At 47.3% G+C, this 19,549-nt stretch overlaps 1 protein-coding gene across 1 annotated transcript in view; it reads right to left on the bottom strand.

Moving 5' to 3' along the window:
- TTC6 (tetratricopeptide repeat domain 6) overlaps positions 1-19,549 on the bottom strand; it is a 475,627-nt gene that overhangs the window by 306,868 nt on the left and 149,210 nt on the right. Inside the window, exons 11-13 of the mRNA XM_069207716.1 lie at positions 11,813-11,893; positions 10,829-11,250; positions 63-555 (exon numbers count right to left, since the gene is read on the bottom strand). Of these exons, the coding sequence (XP_069063817.1) occupies positions 63-555; positions 10,829-11,250; positions 11,813-11,893 (996 nt within the window). The remainder of the gene's footprint in view (positions 1-62; positions 556-10,828; positions 11,251-11,812; positions 11,894-19,549) is intronic.

Below are 19,549 nucleotides of genomic sequence, written 5' to 3'. Positions count from 1 at the left end.
TGGTCATTATGGCCATTATTAAGACATATGCGCAGATGTGCTGTATGCATTCTATGTCTTACCGTTCCCAGATCCTTTAAGGCTTTCCGCAGTTTTCCAAGTCTCCTGTACAATGCACCACGTCTACAGAAGTGGAAGACAGAGGTTTCTCCATGTTGCTCGATCAGCTCCGTCAGACGATGGACTTCAGCTTCTACATCCTGGACTGTTGCCGTTGTATCATCCAGCAGGACCGGAGTCACCGAGCTTACGAGCCGGCGAGGCACTCCTGGCTCTGCCTTCACTGGCTGAGGTTCACTAGGTTTGCCAACCTGGACCTCCGGTTCCTTCGCCATGCTTGGGGGTCTGCTGCTAGAGAAAACTTCATCAAACCAAGTGTTCCAGATATCCCGAACCCATTCTCGCTCTCCAGTGGCTGTAACACCTCCATGCGCCTCTGTAAATTTGTCAAAGCCTAATTCCAGTGGAAGGCTGGCCTTTCGTTCATGTCGCCTGCTGGCAAAAGCAGAAGAACGAAGGCTGGCATGGATGTCAAGTCTCTGAAGTGACACTGAGCTGTGGAAGAAAATAAAACAAGCTGACTAAGTCATACTGCGTCTTAGTTCCAGTGTAAAAATAGAGTATATATATCTATCCTAAAACATGCAAGGCACTACATCTCCCTCACTGTTAAATGAAAACTTACAATGTGTCACAAAGTATGTACAAATACACATATATAAAGAAACATGTACAACTATATCGCCTCAATCAGTCTTTGTGGTGCTTTGATCATTTGACCCGATCTACTTAATGGAAGTTGGAAGCTGGCATTTTCAGGGTCAGGGATTGCAAAAGTTCGTAAGCGGTCAGCAGCAGTCACTGAGTTTTCAAAGTTGGCCTTTCTTTCACTATTTGGAGTTGCCCACTGATAAAACTCAAGCCTGAAGTGAGAAGAGTCTCTGGCAACACAGTAACCAGGGTGCTGGGCAGCCACCAGGTGTCCCTCGGTAGACAACACTTGGAAAGGTTTAGCATCATAGAGAGCATCAGATTTTCTTTTGCATAACTGTTGGGCGAACACCAAATCTCCTCTTGTAAATGAGATGTCTTTTGAATGTCGCCTTTTGTCGGCATAAGCTTTCATTTTCGGCTTGTTAACCGAGTCCCTTGTACGAATCATATTTTCACTTTTGTCTCTTTTGATGGTCCGTTGAGGTAACTTGGTTGTCATTGCTCTCTGGGACCTCAAAGTCGTAGGGCTTTCACTTCTGGTCTAGTGAGGTGTCGAGTGATAAACTCGCAGAGCAGATTTCAATACTGTTTTCAAATTGAGCTTCTCAAGAGGTGCAAGCTGTAATGCTTCCTTTAGGGTGCTCATAAAATGATCAACAAGTCCAGTGGCCTGCAGCCACAAAGGCATACTCTTTTGATGTTCGGATGCTCCAAGAACTCTTTGAATTCTTTACTATTAAAGCGTGGGCCATTATCAGACTTCACTATGGCTGGGATGCCCCATGCCGCGAAGATGCCATCAGGCTTTTCAGTGACTCATTTGAGAGTCGTGGATGAGAGATCTTCAACCAAAGGAAAACGTGAGTATTCATCTACGATCACCAGTAGATGATGTCCAATATCAAGAAGACCAAACAGATCGGTCCCATGAATGCTTAGGGAGTTCTGGCATGTTCAGAGTATGTTGAGTAACGTTGGTCGAAAGGCAGGTGCATATATGACAGGCCTTGAGTTCCTTTCCAACTCTTTCATCTAAGTATGGAAACCAAACACTCTCAGAGAGCTCTCTTTGTGACAATGATACCACAATGTCCTTCGTGAGCCACTTCAATCACTTTCTGTTGCAGACTCTCCAGAATCAGGTTTCTTGACCCTCGCCTTGTAACTATTAGAGTTATGAACAATTCAACTTTGACATTTTTGTATTTTTGATATTCACCATCATTATGGAGAGGTTGAATATGCTTATTCTACGACTGATTTGTAATTATGTCCGTTATCTTCAGCAGTTATCTGGGCTAACGATACAGCAGCTGGTGTACTTGACTTAACAAGTAAATTAATGTAGGCCTCAGCAGTCTTGGATGGAGTACCGTGACCTTGCATGGGCACTCTAGAAGTATTCAATCAATCAATCAATCAAAGAAATTTGTAGAGCGCTACTCACCCGAGGGTCTCAGGGGGGGGGGGGGGAGAGAAACAGCAGCGGGAGGGTCACTGGTCGAACAGCCAAGTCTTGCGGTTCTTTCTGAAGACCAGTAGGTCTTTGGTTTTGCGAAGGTCGATGGGGAGGGCGTTCCAGGTTTTGGGGGCGAGGTAGGATAAGGACCTGCCTCCTGTGGTGGTGCGTTGGATGCGGGGGACTGTGGCTAGGGCGAGGTCGGCTGATCGGAGGTTGAGTGTGGAAGTTTACTCTTTCATTGAGGTAGGTTGGGCCGGTTTTGTGAATGGATTTGTGTGCGTGGATGAGGATCTTGAATGTGATTCTCTTGTCTAGATCCTCATCCACGCACACAAATCTTGACTTAACAAGTAAATTAATGTAGGCCTCAGCCGTCTTGGATGGAGTACCGTGACCTTGCATGGGCACTCTAGAAGCAGTCAGCAGGATTCTGATCCTATCCTGGACAATGCACAATTGTATAATCATACTCTTGTAGTCGGAGCCCTCATCGTTCAAAGCCAGGAGGCATTTTGGCTCTTGGATTTCTAAAGATGGTCAGCAAAGCTTGCCAGTGTAAAAGGCTTTCGCACAAGAATACATGAAAATGTTTACAAGCTCACACTACAGGCAAACTTACTTTCTCAGGCTGTGAGTAAGCATGTTCTGTTTGGGGCAAACTTCTACTAGCACAGACCTCAATATGCCATTCAGCCTTTGGGCGCCCACTATGTTGTGCTAGGATAGAGCCTAATCCGACAGGACTAGCATCAACCACAACCTCTATATGAAGCTGTGGATTGAAGTATGCCCTTTCAGTAGCATTCTCAATGGCATGTTTGATTCACTTACACATTTTCACAGATTCTTCTGACCACTGAAAAGAGATATTTTTCTTTGTCTACACCATGTAGTGGAGCACTAACAGTGGCAAAGTCTTGAATAGTAACTGGCAATGGTAAGAAAAGAACGTACGATTGAAACATCTTGTTGGGGATCAGCATTTGACAGAGCTTGTACTTTTGCAGGATCAGGGGTCATACATCAATCAGAAAAGATATGGCAAAAGAATTTCAGTTTTGTCTTGTTGAACTCAAACTTGTCTGCATTTAAAGAAAAACTTGCATAACTGAGTAATTGATATACATGTGTGAGAGTTCTAGCATGCTCCCTTTGTGTAGCTCGGAAAATGCATATGTCATCACTATAGTTGAATGCATTCACAACCGACTGTATGATACGTTGAAAGATGCCTTGGGAAAAGTTCTGCAGCTGATGACAAATCAAAACTAAGGCTCTCATTACAACTTCAGCGGTCTTTGCCAAAGACTGACGAAGCTGCGGGCGCTAGTGTACCGCCAGTGGTGGAGGTATATCTGGCTCCCTATTTTGACTTTTCCGCTGGCCCAGTGGAAAAGTCACATCAACATTGCAGCCGGCTCGTAATAGAGCCAGCGGCAATGTTGATGTGCAGCGGGTGCAGTAGCACCCATCGTGCATTTCAAAATGCGCAATGGGGCTGTGCCTGGGGGCCCCTGCACTGCCCATGCCAAGTGCATGGGCAGTGTAGGGGACCCCAGGGGCACCCAGAGTCCCCCTTACTGCCAGCCTTTCCATGGCGGTGTTTACCGCCGTGGCCAGGCTGGCGGTCGGGGACTCATAATCCATGCATGCACCTCTGCCCTGGGGATTATGACCGCCAGGCAGAAGCCTGGCAGTATGTTGGAGGGGCCGGTGGTATGGCCGTGGCTATTGCGCCACAGTCATAATAGCGGACGGAACACTGCCAGCCTGTTGGCGGTGTTACTGCCAGCTTACCACCGGCCGCCAGGGTCGTAAGGAGGCCCTAAGTCCCTTGTATCTAAATAAGCCAACATCTGTAGAAAAGGTTGTAATGTGCTTGCAGCTTTCTTCAAGTTACCACTGATGATAACCTTTACTTAAATCAAGTAGAGAAAAGACCTTGGCACCATTCAAATGCGATATGTCAGCAATGTGTGGCCCTGGATGTCATTCTCGTTCCTTTGCTTTGTTTGCCTGACGGATGTCAACGCAGGTGTGTGCAACTCCTTCACTGTCCTTTTTAGACACTACTACAATGGGAGAAACCCATAGTGTTGGACCAGTGGAATGCTCAATAAAGTAAAGCTTCAAGTGCTTTTTCAACAGCTTCTTGTAAATGAAAAGCAATTTGTCCATGTCTCTGAGCAACAGGCTGGACATTCTCTTTAATATTCAGTTTTACTTTCATAATATTTATCTTTCCTAAACCATGAAACAATGAAGGAAATTGACTCACTATTTCATGACGAGCATTCACGTTGTAAATCACAGAAATCAGTCAAATATAAGCAGCCGTGTTGAAACTGAGCAAATAGACACTTGACACTGTACCCTGAAGCACATGAATCCATTCTTGTACCTTTGTTTTTTTGTGCTTCACTGTCGCTACAAATGAACCTTCACTCTTTATGGGCGTCGATGCAGCCCAAGAATACACTTTGGTCTTCGAAGTCATAAGCCGTGCTAATGGAGACAGTTCCTTGTATTTCCCTTCAGGAATTATATTTATTAATGCACCACTGTTGAAAATTAAAGGGATCGAACAACCATTTATTTTTAATGTAATCTTTGGACAGTGCTTGTATGACTTGTAGCTTTGGCATGTCAACTTTTCTTTGCTGACATTTTTCTTCACATACAACCAGTCCGACATGTTTACGTTTTTTGAGGTAAACAATGACATGGCACAATCACTTTCTTCTCCTTCACTTACTATTTAGGTGGAAGACGTGTTTGACGATGATTTAGATAATAATCGACTTTGTTAAATATCTATTCGCCTCAACTGATGTCCTAGCTTGACCTTGTATGTGTGCATCGAACATTGCTTCTGGAATGTTCTGGTGATGATCTTTGGGCTGTGATGCACGTACTTTTTCCTTTGCTTTCCACACCGGCACAAAATAGTTCTGTTTCCCACTGCCTTTACATATCTGGCCAATGGTGGGACACTTTCCTTTGCGTGGAAATAAAAATCCACTTCTAAAACACAACTTTATTTCATATGTAGACATCACTTTGTTTTCTTCAGTCTTTTGCTTTGGATTACTTTTTGCACTCATGACTTACTCACTCTGGGCACCTCCGGCCTTCCATGTCAGCAGCTGTCAGCAGCTTGCCTCTCAGCATGTTCTTCAGCTCTGGCAGCATCAATATTAGCTCCGGACTAATGGCCTCATTATGAGTTTAGCAGTCCCACCGCAGGACCGCCAAACTTGCAAGGAGGATGCCACTGCCATGTAGGTGGCTCCCCCCCGCCCTATTACAGTGTTCCAGCCGGTCTGACTGGTGGGAACATTGCAATAGACCGCTCCCGCCGGTCAGACCGGCAGGAACAGTGCTACGAGAGAGCACCATCGGAATGCGCACTTGGAATGTGCGCTGTCCGCAAGGCAGACAGTGCACATTCCGATGGTGCTGGGCCAGGCATGGGCAGTGCTGGGGGCCTTCCTGTGGCCCCCAACACACCCTCACCGCCAGCCTTTGTATGTCGACAAAACCGCCATGGAAAGGTTGGTGGTGAGGGGAGTTCTAATCAGCCAGGTGGCGCTGAGTTCAGTGCCACCCTGGCTGAGTACAACTCTGACCACCGTCATGCCGTCGGGAGCCAGGTTTTAATTGGGCCATCTGACCGCCCGGAGTGCGGCGGTCCAACCGTCAATTAGCACTCCACACTCGTAACGAGGCCTTAAGAGTTTCTCTCAGCATTCGTCATCTTAATAAATTGGACAAGCATCCATCAATAACTCTAGAACACATGGCTTCTTCATCATCAGATTCACTGAACTTACGGAGTTTGGTGAGTGGATCGAGTCTTTCCAAAAATTCATCGTTTCACCAACTCTTTGATGTTCTTGACTGAAAACTTATTGTTCATAGTCACCTTTTGAACTTGAGATTCAACACATTTTTAATCTGAAGTTATGAGACTGCTTTGTCGGTTCTTGGCATTTTCTTTATGGCTTCTTTCACACCATCAACAGCAAGATTTTTGAGATATTTGATAATCTTCCTGTTATCAGTCTCTTGAACTGCATCAATTAAATCTTCAAACGCCTCTATACAGGGAGCCCACCCAGTGCCAACATTTTACTTTTTGGCAGTAATGAGCGTGAGGGCCTTTAACAACCAGTATAGCCATCGGCAGCTGGCTATAAGGCTATTAGAACATTCCACCCACTAAGAGTAGAATGTTCTAAGCTTGTACCAGCCATGGTAAGCTGGAGCTCCCAACATTCAATGTTATAATGTGTAGTTAAGGGTCAGATGCACTTTCCTTTGAAAATACATTTCTTGATTTGCTAGCAGTGTTTCACTCTGAGGAAGCATCTGAGTAAAATATGGAAAAAAAATACATTTAGTCAGCCAAAGTTCACCATGCAACTTTCCATGCATTAAGTTAAAGGGAGGACCAAAAAGATGTAGGTTTCCATTTTAGCTCCCATTACTTGAACTACTCGTGCCTCCCGGAAAACAATGCTGAATCGAATAACACCAGCTCGCTGTGAAAGCAGGTTTTCACTCAAAAAATGCGTTTTTATTGATTGGGTGAAATATGTTCAGTAGTATTTGAGATATACGCATTGAAAAAAAATACCAAATGAGCTTTGAAGGGTTCACACATTTGTAGATCTTTGCCATTTAAAATCAGGACTATGAAAATTGCGAATCCTGTTAAACACATTTCAATTTATTGATCTAATATGACTGACTGATAAAGAGTATTTGTTACATTTTATGCCATCTTGAAAATTGCGTCTTTTGTGTGTATATACAAATTCAACAGCACTTCGAGGGGGGCAACCACCATGACAAGTGGTCACCGCCAGAATGGTGCGTAGGGGGAACTCAGAGGCAAGGAAAATGGCAATTAAAACTTGAAAAAAAATCAAGTTGGGCAGAGTAAAATTATCATTTTCAAGAAAGTCAGGATTACGCATCAGTTGTTTTATCCGTCTGGAATGGGAACTATTTTGTGTATAAATCTGCAGTTTTCATGAAAATCATGATTTTATTTTCTTTTACACAAATATTTGCAAAAAAAATGTAAATTTAAAAAATGAAATATATATATATATATATAGGAAAGAACCCCCCACTGAGTACTTGTGCAGCAAAGGGTAGTGTATGGTTCGGTCAATCCCCGTGGCCACCAGCAGCGTGTCCTGGTGGAAGAGAGGTGGCCTGAAGGAAGAGACAGGAAGGGTAGGGGATTGGCATGAACGCCAATTGACCAAAAGCCGGGAAGTAACGGAAGTGACAGCACATGCCATTCGATCTATACATTCACTCACACGCAGATGCTTACATAGAAAAACACAATCAACACACACACGCACACACACACACACACACACACACTCCCACATAGACTTACTCTCACCTGCACATAACATACATTTAAAAGCATGTTTGCCTACCTCAGCTGCCAGGGATGGTCATATTCTAGCTATTTGTACTCCATTTATATTACACTAATAGTGAATAATACAATATTATTCACTATTAGTGTAATAAAAAAGTGATAAAAAAAAGAAGGAGATTGGAGCCCCAACCGATATCCATAAGAACGAGGTTCCCCCCTGTGTTTCTGGCACTCATTTTGCCATCTCCGAGACCAGGGGTAGGAAATGTAGTGTTGCAAGGGGCAAGCCACTGGGTCGCAGCTGCGGTCACTGGCGACTCCTAAATGATGTCCATGGGAATAGCTCTTGGAAACTGATTGGATGGCTCTGTGATCCATCGTGATAGCTCCCAAATGGTAGAGAATGGTGGACCCTTTACTAGTGGAATATGGTGCTGTTGGTGTGGGGAGCCACAAGGGGTTTGAAGCAGCACAGCCAGCAGAGGGAGCACAGATTGCATCTGCTGCGGCTCCTGTTGGCTTTGTCCCTAGATCCACCCTGTCACGCCAGGAGCAGTAAAATTGTTAGAATAACTGGACAAGCTTGGCGTGATGTTTCAGACTGTACAGCCCTGAAGTAGCCATGAATGTTTCAATAAGGTTGATGGAACTGCCAGGCTGGGGAGACTAAAATGGGTGTGAGACAAAGCGCTTGTTTTTGGAGTGCTACAGACAGCCTTGGGCCTTCTATCCACATAGCTCCTCATGACAAACACCAGGTTGTGAGTGTGGCTTGAACGCTGAGAGTGAACCGCGTGAAATCCCTCCAAGGCTATTGGTGCAGTATGACAGCTCTATCCATGGGTAGGGCAACAGCGACCCCAGAATCCAGGCTCCACTACACAAATTGTTTAAAATAATCTAATGCAACAGTGAAGAGGTCAAAAACAGTTTCTTCATACAGTCCAACAAGGTGATCACTGTACATTTCACCAGTTCCCATGACACATTATCATATCAGACCAGGAGACAGGCGGCATCCACTGCTTAGAGGGCAGATCCACATATTTAAACTTCTCTTCCTTACTATATGGAGACGCCACAGGGAAGGCATTGGGGTTCTCTATTGAGGAAGACATTTCAGCAACCAGATTCTCGAGCAAAGGTGATCGGACAAAAGTGAGGTTCCCTGAGAGCAGGCTGGCGACACCTGGTATCTGTCTGTGGACGGATGGGCCTGAGAAGGGGTCCGAAGGGTGTCACTGAATGAGAGCCGAGGCTCCTCGCAGGAGGGGGATAGGGCAGGATCTCAGTCAAGATGTTAGACTTCAGCTCTACAGAGACCAAATTCAGATCCAAGACTTCACTTACTATCCGTGCTGCATGGTAAATGAGAAGATGTCATCTGTAGCAGGGTCACCTTCTGGTGAAGTACATAGGGCGGCATCGGTTCAGTTCATGGGCAGCGAACGATGGACATGGTTTAAAGTTGTTCAGTTGCTGGAATTAAGGCTCTGTAACCTACATTGCAGAAATAGCAGGAGATAAAGACCACCTCACCCTGGTGTCATCTTAGCCCTCATCTCTTCCACTTCCCATCTCACTCCCTTCGTAGCCCCTGTCCAGCCTGTGGTGCTGCTGACTGCCACAACAAGGCCAGCTTGTCCCTCGTCTACCCTGCAGCCTTCCCTCTTCAGAGAAGGGCGGACCAAAGGCCGTCCTCATCTCAGCACTTCAGTAACGCTGCAGGGCCACTTACTCACCTCACCAAGAGCGAGCATCTTAAAACAACCTTCAAACAGAGTGTCGTGTAGCTCACTGATGTCAACAAGTGCTCAGCTTTTTATATGAAGGCAGCAGCGAGTTTACAGAAGCCCCGATAAACAGGCCACATATTAGTTTTATTACAGGGAGAAAAGAGGATATTTTTGTTGGGTCACATTTTCCTAACACAGATTTTTCACCAGACGTTCTTCTGTCTTTTTATTAACTTATTCTCATATGTTCTTCCCTCCACAATTGCTGTGTTTGCTCCAGAAGGCCAGTGTTTCCTGTTTGGAACCAGGCATCTAATTTTTGCAGCCATCCTTGTTTTTTGTCTTTTTTCTCTGGACGCTTCTCTTATTTCAAGGTCTCTCCATGAAGTTTTCTGAGAGTCACAGAGTCCTTTTAAAATGACCATCTCAGAGGACCAAGTTGCACCAGGGAAATGGAGACTGTCCAGGTCACTATGGAGGGAATGACCACGGTTAGTTCAAGAGTCTCTCGTGACGGGGATTTGAATCTGTGGAAGACTTATCCCAACATTTAGTAGTGACCAATTGTTGACTGGATTTATTACCTACTTTATGTATTAATAAACACAACAGAGCATTTTGGCAAGAAACCCTGTGTATGGCACGAATACGAGCTACATAGGACATTAATGCAGCTCTGGGTGCAGAGAGATGGCAGCTGGACGTGGTGGGTGAGGACCGATGAGATAATACAGGACAGTACAAACCTCATCACATATATAAATGACAGAGCATTGTGCAGACATGGTAATTAGGCCATTTCGTGTAAGAAGAGGTGTTCCTTGAGAGCAGGTTGAGATGATGCAAAACCATTTCAGCCGGGAGAGTGGCCTTGGTCACTGAAAGTAACTCAGCCTAGGTGTTGCACAAGGAGATGCAGCTATGATATTTAGTTGGTTGAGAGTAGGGTGCCAGTGACATATATATATATTGATTCGGGATATCAGCGAGTTAGTCCGGAAGAAGCAATGCTTTGCTTTGGAGTTCCATTTTGCATGCATTTAGCATCAATGAGCCAGCAGCCATCCATTGGAAGGTGTTTATGTAGTTCTGTGCCAGAATATGAACAGTGAAAGCAAGAATCAGGAGAAACATTAGGATGTCATTTGCACTGAGAATTACAGGGACGGCTTCAGGAAGCAATGATTTCACCAGGACATGAGGTGTAGCGTGAGAAGGGGGCAGGACTAAAGATTGTGGACACAGATGAAGCAGCATAGAGCACTCAGTGAACGGGTAGCAGTTATATTATTATTGAAGATGGGTGTTACACTTTGCCAGGCTGCCTTTAAAAAAGCCAGAAGCTGGGGTGGCACATCGGCAGTGCAGTGGCCAGCCTGTTGGAGTTTAAATGTTGTATAAAACGTTTAACAGACAGTCGCCTTGGGAGAGCCAGTGGTCTGGCATCTCGACCCTCAAGCGCACTTCCTGAAGGCATCGAGGTACAGAAATTAGATAAATGGGTCTTACCTGGTTAAGGTTCTGGGCGGCTGCCTCAAACGTTCGTACACCTCTTTTAACTTCTCTGGATTTAGCACCTTCTTGGATCGTTTGCACTTCTTCTTTGGTGGATACACAATGAACTTTTTCCCAGACTTTCGGGCTTCGTCTGCCAGCGACACCCTCCTGGCAGAGGTTGATATGCTGGTGGGGGCCTGCATCTGCTGTTCTTCCGTCTTCTCTGGCAGGGTGGAAGTTCCTGGTTCCTCCTCGGATTCAGCCGGTGGGAGAGGGCTTTGATCAGTATTGGAGAGGCCCTGTGGCTCAGACAGCTGCTCCTTCAGAAGCTTCAGCTCTTTCATGCAGGTTTGAAAATCATTTGGCAAATTGACCATACATTCTTTGGAATCGGGAAACAGCAGGGCTGAGGCAGAGCGTTTCAGCAAGCAGGCCTGTGGACGAGAAACGTTACAGTAAGAGCATCTGCTGTTTACCTGAAACTGTATATGTCCAGAAGCCTCAAAGCTCCAGATAGTTTATACCGGCTAGCTCTCAGGGTTTGTACTACAAAAAAACCCATAGAAGATGAATGATGATTCCCTTGTGTGAGAGTCTACTGCAGATACCACAAGGGAGCCTGGAGGTGTTTTTGCTTTTTAGTTTATGAGTCTTTCTCCCTGTCTTGTTTTTGCTTACATCTTTTTCTCTGTGTATTCAGAGGTTCTACCCCTAAACAAAATCACATTCTTGGTTCTTTTGGCCCTTCTTCGAGTTATGTTATATTATGTAATGCCAATTTAATGAGATATTGTGAACAAATCACCCTGGAAAGGGTATCTTGGCGTTGGGCTCTTTTGCTCCAACTCTGATGTTTCCACATTCCTTTTAACTGTCAAAATGTGTTGTGCTGCTTCTCAGATTCTTGTCTGTTTTCCCCTCTCTTAATAACTGGAATCAAAAGAGACATAAAACAATCTACTGAAGGCAGAGACTAACAGCGAGGAGAGGGGTTACCTTCATCTTGTCGCTGCATGAAGTCGTCTCCGACACTGTCAGGTTAGGCAGGGAGGTGGATCGTCTTGATGGGCTCCTCACCTGTGGAGGAATGAGGAAACATCTTCTCATGAGGTACAAACAACTCCTAGGTTTCAGGAAACAACAGCCAATGACCCGCGGTGGTGACCAGAGCATGCCCTGATGGTACCTTTTAATCTGGGTCGTGCTGTCGCCAAGAGGAGGAGAACGAGGCTCTGGGAAGAGCTGGCTGGACACAGAGGGCCTGATTTAGAGTTTGGCAGGTGGGATACTCTGTCACAAACGTGACGGGTACCCTGTCCGCCATATTACGATTCCATTGTAGCTATGGGAATCGGAATACGGCGGACGGGATATTTGTCATGTTCCTGACGGAGTAACCCATCCGCCAAACTCGAAATCAGACCCTGTATGTCGTACAAAGCGAGTGAGGGCTCCTCTGAGGGAAGAGTAACTGGCAAATACTGTTCCAGTGCGCCCTGTAGAATGAGGCCAACTTCTTCCAGGGCTAAAACTAGTAAATAAAGCCCAATTTAAAGGTGTTAGTCGGAAGCAACTTCCCTCGGTAGAAAGTTAGGTGACAACAGAATGTCCCTCCCCATCCAAACCCCAGACAGCACACCTTTAAAAGCAACTTTCACTATTTGAAAACCATTTGTAAACATTAACAAAGCCAACATGTCTGGCTTTGGTAACTCATTATTTGTTTATTTTAGTAAACATATGTAATATGCACAATAATGGCAAACGTTTAAAATATACATAAAAATTAAAGGAGTGCCCCAGTCACCTGCACAAAGACGCAGCAGGCTGATTCCAGGGGTTCGGTTGCGCAAAACCAGAGGTAGGACAAGGATTAGCGATGCCCGCTGGATGTTGCTGGTCCATCTGTCAGATTCCCCAAGGTGTGGTGGCTGTGGGTGTAGGGGTACCTTAAGGCATGCGGAATCTTGTGGGATCCGGTCGTGGTCAGGGGGGGTCCTCCGGATTTAGGCTGCAGGCGTCATCGTGTTGGCCACATGGGGTCAACCCAAGTTGGACTCCAGACTGGAATCGCCTGGGGACCTTCTCTGGACCAGTGGGCCACCTGGACACGGGGCGTCGGGTGCTGAGTGGGCAGGACTCATGGATCCGGGAAGGCTCTGGAGTCCTTTGTTGTATGTTTCTTCTGGAAAGGGCCGCTGTCCTCGGAAGATCTTGGTCCTCTGATGGGCAGGCAGTCCTCTGGGGGTTTGGAGAGGTCACTGGTCCTGCATGATGCATCACCTTTTTATTTAGCAGGAGTCTTGAAGCTGCAGACAGGCAATTATGGCTGGGGCCAAGTATCTTGTCGTCTGGAGTCTTCACTGCTCAGGGGTTGGCTCTCCAGTCCTTCATCTTTCTTCTCTTCTTGAGGTCACCAGGAACCTGGGGTGTAAGGTTGAGGGATGCCCCTAAATACTATATTTATGAGCATTATCTGAGGCCGGCTACACCGTTCTTGTGCCCCCTATCCCTATTGGCTACTATTAAAGACCAAGTGTAGGAGGCTGGACTGGTTTGTAGTGAGTACCAAGGGGTACTTGCACCTTGCACCAGGCCCAGTTATCCCTTATTAGTGTATAGGGTGTCTAGCAGCATAGGCTGATAGATAATGGTAGCTTAGCAGAGCAGCTTAGGCTGAACTAGGAGACGAGTGAAGCTCCTACAGTACCACTTAGTGTCATATGCACAATATCATAAGAAAACACAATACACAGTTATACTAAAAATAAAGGTACTTTATTTTTATGACAATATGCCAAAGTATCTTAGAGTGTACCCTCAGTGAGAGGATAGGAAATATACACAAGATATATGTACACAATACCAAAAATATGCAGTATAGTCTTAGAAAACAGTGAAAACAATGTATAGTTACAATAGGATGAAATGGGGACACATAGGGATAGGGGCAACACAAACCATATACTCCAAAAGTGGAATGCGAACCACGAATGGACCCCAAACCTATGTGACCTTGTAGAGGGTCGCTGGGACTATTAGAAAATAGTGAGGGTTAGAAAAATAGCCCACCCCAAGACCCTGAAAAGTGAGTGCAAAGTGCACTAAAGTTCCCCCCAAGGGCAAAGAAGTCGTGATAGAGGAATAATGCAGGAAAGACACAAACCAACAATGCAACAACAATGGATTTCCAGTCGAGGGTACCTGTGGAACAAGGGGACCAAGTCCAAAAGTCACAAGCAAGTCGGAGATGGGCAGATGCCCATGAAATGCCAGCTGTGGGTGCAAAGAAGCTTCTACTGGACAGAAGAAGCTGAGGTTTCTGCAGGAACGAAAAGGGCTAGAGACTTCCCCTTTGGTGGACGGATCCCTCTCGCCGTGGAGAGTCGTGCAGAAGTGTTTTCCCGCCGAAAGAACGCCAACAAGCCTTGCTAGCTGCAAATCGTGCGGTTAGCGTTTTTGGATGCTGCTGTGGCCCAGGAGGGACCAGGAGGTCGCAAATTGGACCAGGAGGTAGAGGGGACGTCGAGCAAGACAAGGAGCCCTCTTAGCAGCAGGTAGCACCCGGAGAAGTGCCAAAAACAGGCAATACGAGGATGCGTGAAACGGTGCTCACCCGAAGTTGCACAAAGGAGTCCCACGTCGCCGGAGACCAACTTAGAAAGTTGTGCAATGCAGGTGAGAGTGCCGTGGACCCAGGCTTGGCTGTGCACAAAGGATTTCCGCCGGAAGTGCACAGGGGCCGGAGTAGCTGCAAAAGTCGCGGTTCCTAGCAATGCAGTCTAGCGTGGGGAGGCAAGGACTTACCTCCACCAAACTTGGACTGAAGAGTCACTGGACTGTGGGGGTCACTTGGACACAGTTGCTGGATTCGAGGGACCTCGCTCGTCGTGCGGAGAGGAGACCCAAGGGACCGGTGATGCAGTTCTTTGGTGCCTGCGGTTGCAGGGGGCGATTCCGTCGACCCACGGGAGATTTCTTCGGAGCTTCTAGTGCAGAGAGGAGGCAGACTACCCCCACAGCATGCACCACCAGGAAAACAGTCGAGAAGGCGGCAGGATCAGCGTTACAGAGTTGCAGTAGTCATCTTTGCTATTATGTTGCAGTTTTGCAGGCTTCCAGCGTGGTCAGCAGTCGATTCCTTGGCAGAAGGTAAAGAGAGAGATGCAGAGGAACTCGGATGAGCTCTTGCATTCGTTATCTAAAGTTTCCCCAGAGACAGAGACCCTAAATAGCCAGAAAAGAGGGTTTGGCTACCTAGGAGAGAGGATAGGCTAGCAACACCTGAAGGAGCCTATCAGAAGGAGTCTCTGACGTCACCGGGTGGCACTGGCCACTCAGAGCAGTCCAGTGTGCCAGCAGCACCTCTGTTTCCAAGATGGCAGAGGTCTGGAGCACACTGGAGGAGCTCTGGACACCTCCCAGGGGAGGTGCAGGTCAGGGGAGTGGTCACTCCCCTTTCCTTTGTCCAGTATCGCGCCACAGCAGGGCTAAGGGGTCCCCTGAACCGGTGTAGACTGGCTTATGCAGAATTGGGCACATCTGTGCCCAAGAAAGCATTTCCAGAGGCTGGGGGAGGCTACTCCTCCCCTGCCTTCACACCATTTTCCAAAGGGAGAGGGTGTAACACCCTCTCTCAGAGGAAGTCCTTTGTTCTGCCATCCTGGGCCAGGCCTGGCTGGACCCCAGGAGGGCAGATGCCTGTCTGAGGGGTTGGCAGCAGCAGCAGCTGCAGTGAAACCCCAGGAAGGGCAGTTTGGCAGTACCAGGGTCTGTGCTACAGACCACTGGGATAATGGGATTGTGCCAACTATGCCAGGATGGTATAGAGGGGGCAATTCCATGATCATAGACATGTTACATGGCCATATTCGGAGTTACCATTGTGAAGCTACATATAGGTAGTGACCTATATGTAGTGCACGCGTGTAATGGTGTCCCCGCACTCACAAAGTCCGGGGAATTGGCCCTGAACAATGTGGGGGCACCTTGGCTAGTGCCAGGGTGCCCTCACACTAAGTAACTTTGCACCTAACCTTTACCAGGTAAAGGTTAGACATATAGGTGACTTATAAGTTACTTAAGTGCAGTGTAAAATGGCTGTGAAATAACGTGGACGTTATTTCACTCAGGCTGCAGTGGCAGGCCTGTGTAAGAATTGTCAGAGCTCCCTATGGGTGGCAAAAGAAATGCTGCAGCCCATAGGGATCTCCTGGAATCCCAATACCCTGGGTACCTCAGTACCATATACTAGGGAATTATAAGGGTGTTCCAGTAAGCCAATGTAAATTGGTAAAATTGGTCACTAGCCTGTTAGTGACAATTTGAAAGAAATGAGAGAGCATAACCACTGAGGTTCTGATTAGCAGAGCCTCAGTGAGACAGTTAGTCACTACACAGGTAACACATTCAGGCACACTTATGAGCACTGGGGCCCTGGGTGACAGGGTCCCAGTGACACATACAACTAAAACAACATATATACAGTGAAAAATGGGGGTAACATGCCAGGCAATAAATGACATTTTGTAGTATGTGTAGGAAAGTACCATCTTGCCTGGCATGTTACCCCCATATTTCACTGTATATATGTTGTTTTAGTCTATGTGTCACTGGGACCCTGCCAGGCAGGGCCCCATTGCTCATAAGTATGTGCCCTGTATGTGTTCCCTGTGTGATGCCTAACTGTCTCACTGAGGCTCTGCTAACCAGAACCTCAGTGGTTATGCTCTCTCTGCTTTCCAAATTTGTCACTAACAGGCTAGTGACTAAATTTACCAATTCACATTGACATACTGGTACACCCATATAATTCCCTAGTATATGGTACTGAGGGTATTGGGGTTCCAGGAGATCCCTATGGGCTGCAGCATTTCTTTTGCCACCCATAGGGAGCTCTGACAATTCTTACACAGGCCTGTGAGTGCAGCCTGAGTGAAATAACGTCCACGTTATTTCACAGCCATTTACCACTGCACTTAAGTAACTTATAAGTCACCTATATGTCTAACCTTCACCTGGTGAAGGTTGGGTGCAAAGTTACTTAGTGTGTGGGCACCCTGGCACTAGCCAAGGTGCCCCCACATCGTTCAGGGCAAATTCCCCGGACTTTGTGAGTGCGGGGACACCATTACACGTGTGCACTGTACATAGGTCACTACCTATGTACAGCGTCACAATGGTACCTCCGAACATGGCCATGTAACACGTCTAAGATCATGGAATTGTCACCCCCAATGCCATTCTGGCATTGGGGGGGGGGACAATTCCATGATCCCCCGGGTCTCTAGCACAGCACCCGGGTACTGCCAAACTGCCTTTCCGGGGTCTCCACTGCAGCTGCTGCCAACCCCTCAGACAGGTTTCTGCCCTCCTGGGGTCCAGGCAGCCCTGGCCCAGGAAGGCAGAACAAAGGATTTCCTCTGAGAGAGGGTGTAACACCCTCTCCCTTTGGAAATAGGTGTGAAGGCTGGGGAGGAGTAGCCTCCCCCAGCCTCTGGAAATGCTTTGATGGGCACAGATGGTGCCCATCTCTGCATAAGCTACACCGGTTCAGGGATCCCCCAGCCCTGCTCTGGCGCGAAACTGGACAAAGGAAAGGGGAGTGACCACTCCCCTGACCTGCACCTCCCAGTGGAGGTGCCCAGAGCTCCTCCAGTGTGTCCCAGACCTCTGCCATCTTGGAAGCAGAGGTGTCTGTGGCACACTGGACTGCTCTGAGTGGCCAGTGCCGGCAGGTGACGTCAGAGGCTCCTTCTGATAGGCTCTTACCTCTCTTGGTAGCCAATCCTCCTTCCTAGGTAGCCAAACCTCCTTTTCTGGCTATTTAGGGTCTCTGCTTTGGGAATCTCACCAGATAACGAATGCAAGAGCTCATCAGAGTTCCTCTGCATCTCCCTCTTCACCTTCTGTCAAAGGATCGACCGATGACGGCTCAGGAAGCCTGCAAAACCGCAACAAAGTAGCAAGACGACTACTAGCAACCTTGTATTGCTTCATCCTGCCGGCTTTCTCGACTGTTTCCAGGTGGTGTATGCTCTGGGGGTAGCCTTCCTCCTCTCTGCACCAGGAGCTCTGAAGAAATCTCCCGTGGGTCGACGGAATCTTCCCCCTGCAACCGCAGGCAACAAAAGACTGCATCACCGGTCCTCTGGGTCCCCTCTCAGCACGACGAGCGTGGTCCCTGGAACTCAGCAACTCTGCCCAAGTGACTCCCACAGGCCAGTGACTCTTCAGCCCAAGTCTGGTGGAGGTAAGTCCTTGCCTCCCCACGCTAGACTGCATTGCTGGGTACCGCGTGATTTGCAGCTGCTCCGGCTCCTGTGCACTCTTCCAGGATTCCCTTCATGCACAGCCAAGCCTGGGTTCCCGACACTCTAACCTGCAGTGCACAACCTTCTGAGTTGTCCTCTGGCGTCGTGGGAGTCCCTTTTGTGACTTCGGGTGGACTCCGGTTCACTTTTCTTCTAAGTGCCTGTTCAGGTACTTCTGCGGGTGCTGCCTGCTTCTGTGAGGGCTCCCTACGTTGCTGGGCGCCCCCTCTGTCTCGTCATCCAAGTGGCGACATCCTGGTCCCTCCTGGGCCAGGGCAGCACCCAAAAACCCTAACCGCGACCCTTGCAGCTAGCAAGGCTTGTTTGCGGTCTTTCTGCGTGGGAACACCTCTGCAAGCTTCTTCACGACGTGGGATATCCATCCTCCAAAGGGGAAGTTCCTAGTCCTCTTCTTTCTTGCAGAACTCCAAGCTTCTTCCAACCGGTGGCAGCTTCCTTGCACCCTCAGCTGGCATTTCCTGGGCTCCTGCCCACTCTCGACACTGTCGCGACTATTGGACTTGGTCACCTTGTCTTACAGGTACTCAGGTCCGGAAATCCACTGTTGTTGCATTGCTGGTGTTTGTTCTTCCTGCAAAATTCCCCTATCACGACTGCTGTGCTCTCTGGGGGTAGAAGGTGCACTTTACACCTATCTTTCAGGGTCTTGGGGTGGGCTATTTTTCTAACCCTCACTGTTTTCTTACAGTCCCAGCGACCCTCTATAAGCTCACATAGGTTTGGAGTCCATTCGTGATTCGCATTCCACTTTTGGAGTATATGGTTTGTGTTTCCCCTATACCTATGTGCTCCTATTGCTATCTACTGTAACTTTACATTGCTTGCATTACTTCCTTTTGCTATTACCCGCATAATTTTGGTTTGTGTGCATATATCTTGTGTATGTAACTTATCCTCATACAGAGGGTACTCACTGAGATACTTTTGGCATATTGTCATAAAAATAAAGTACCTTTATTTTTAGTACTTCTGTGTATTGTGTTTTCTTATGATATTGCGCATATGACACCAGTGGTATAGTAGGAGCTTTACATGTCTCCTAGTTCAGCCTAAGCTGCTTTGCCATAGCTACCTTCTACCAGCCTAAGCTGCTAGAAACACCTCTTCTACACTAATAAGGGATAACTGGACCTGGCACAAGGTCTAAGTACCTCTGGTACCCACTACAAGCCAGGCCAGCCTCCTACAGTATGTGATCAGTGCTACACGAGTACCACTCCCATACTACAACATTCTATTCACAAACCCCGGTGCTGAGACCCCCATCCTGCTGTTTTTCCACAAAGAGCGTCTTTCAGGATACACCAGCCGCCAAGGTGAAAGCAACCCTTCTCCCCCTTTCCCTCACACGACTTACTTAAGTCCCGGAGTAAATAAGCAGAAGACTGCTACAGACTAC

This window comes from Pleurodeles waltl, chromosome 9, assembly GCF_031143425.1.
Source record: "Pleurodeles waltl isolate 20211129_DDA chromosome 9, aPleWal1.hap1.20221129, whole genome shotgun sequence".
NCBI lineage: Eukaryota > Metazoa > Chordata > Amphibia > Caudata > Salamandridae > Pleurodeles > Pleurodeles waltl.
This window is presented reverse-complemented; position numbering and strand designations above follow the sequence as displayed.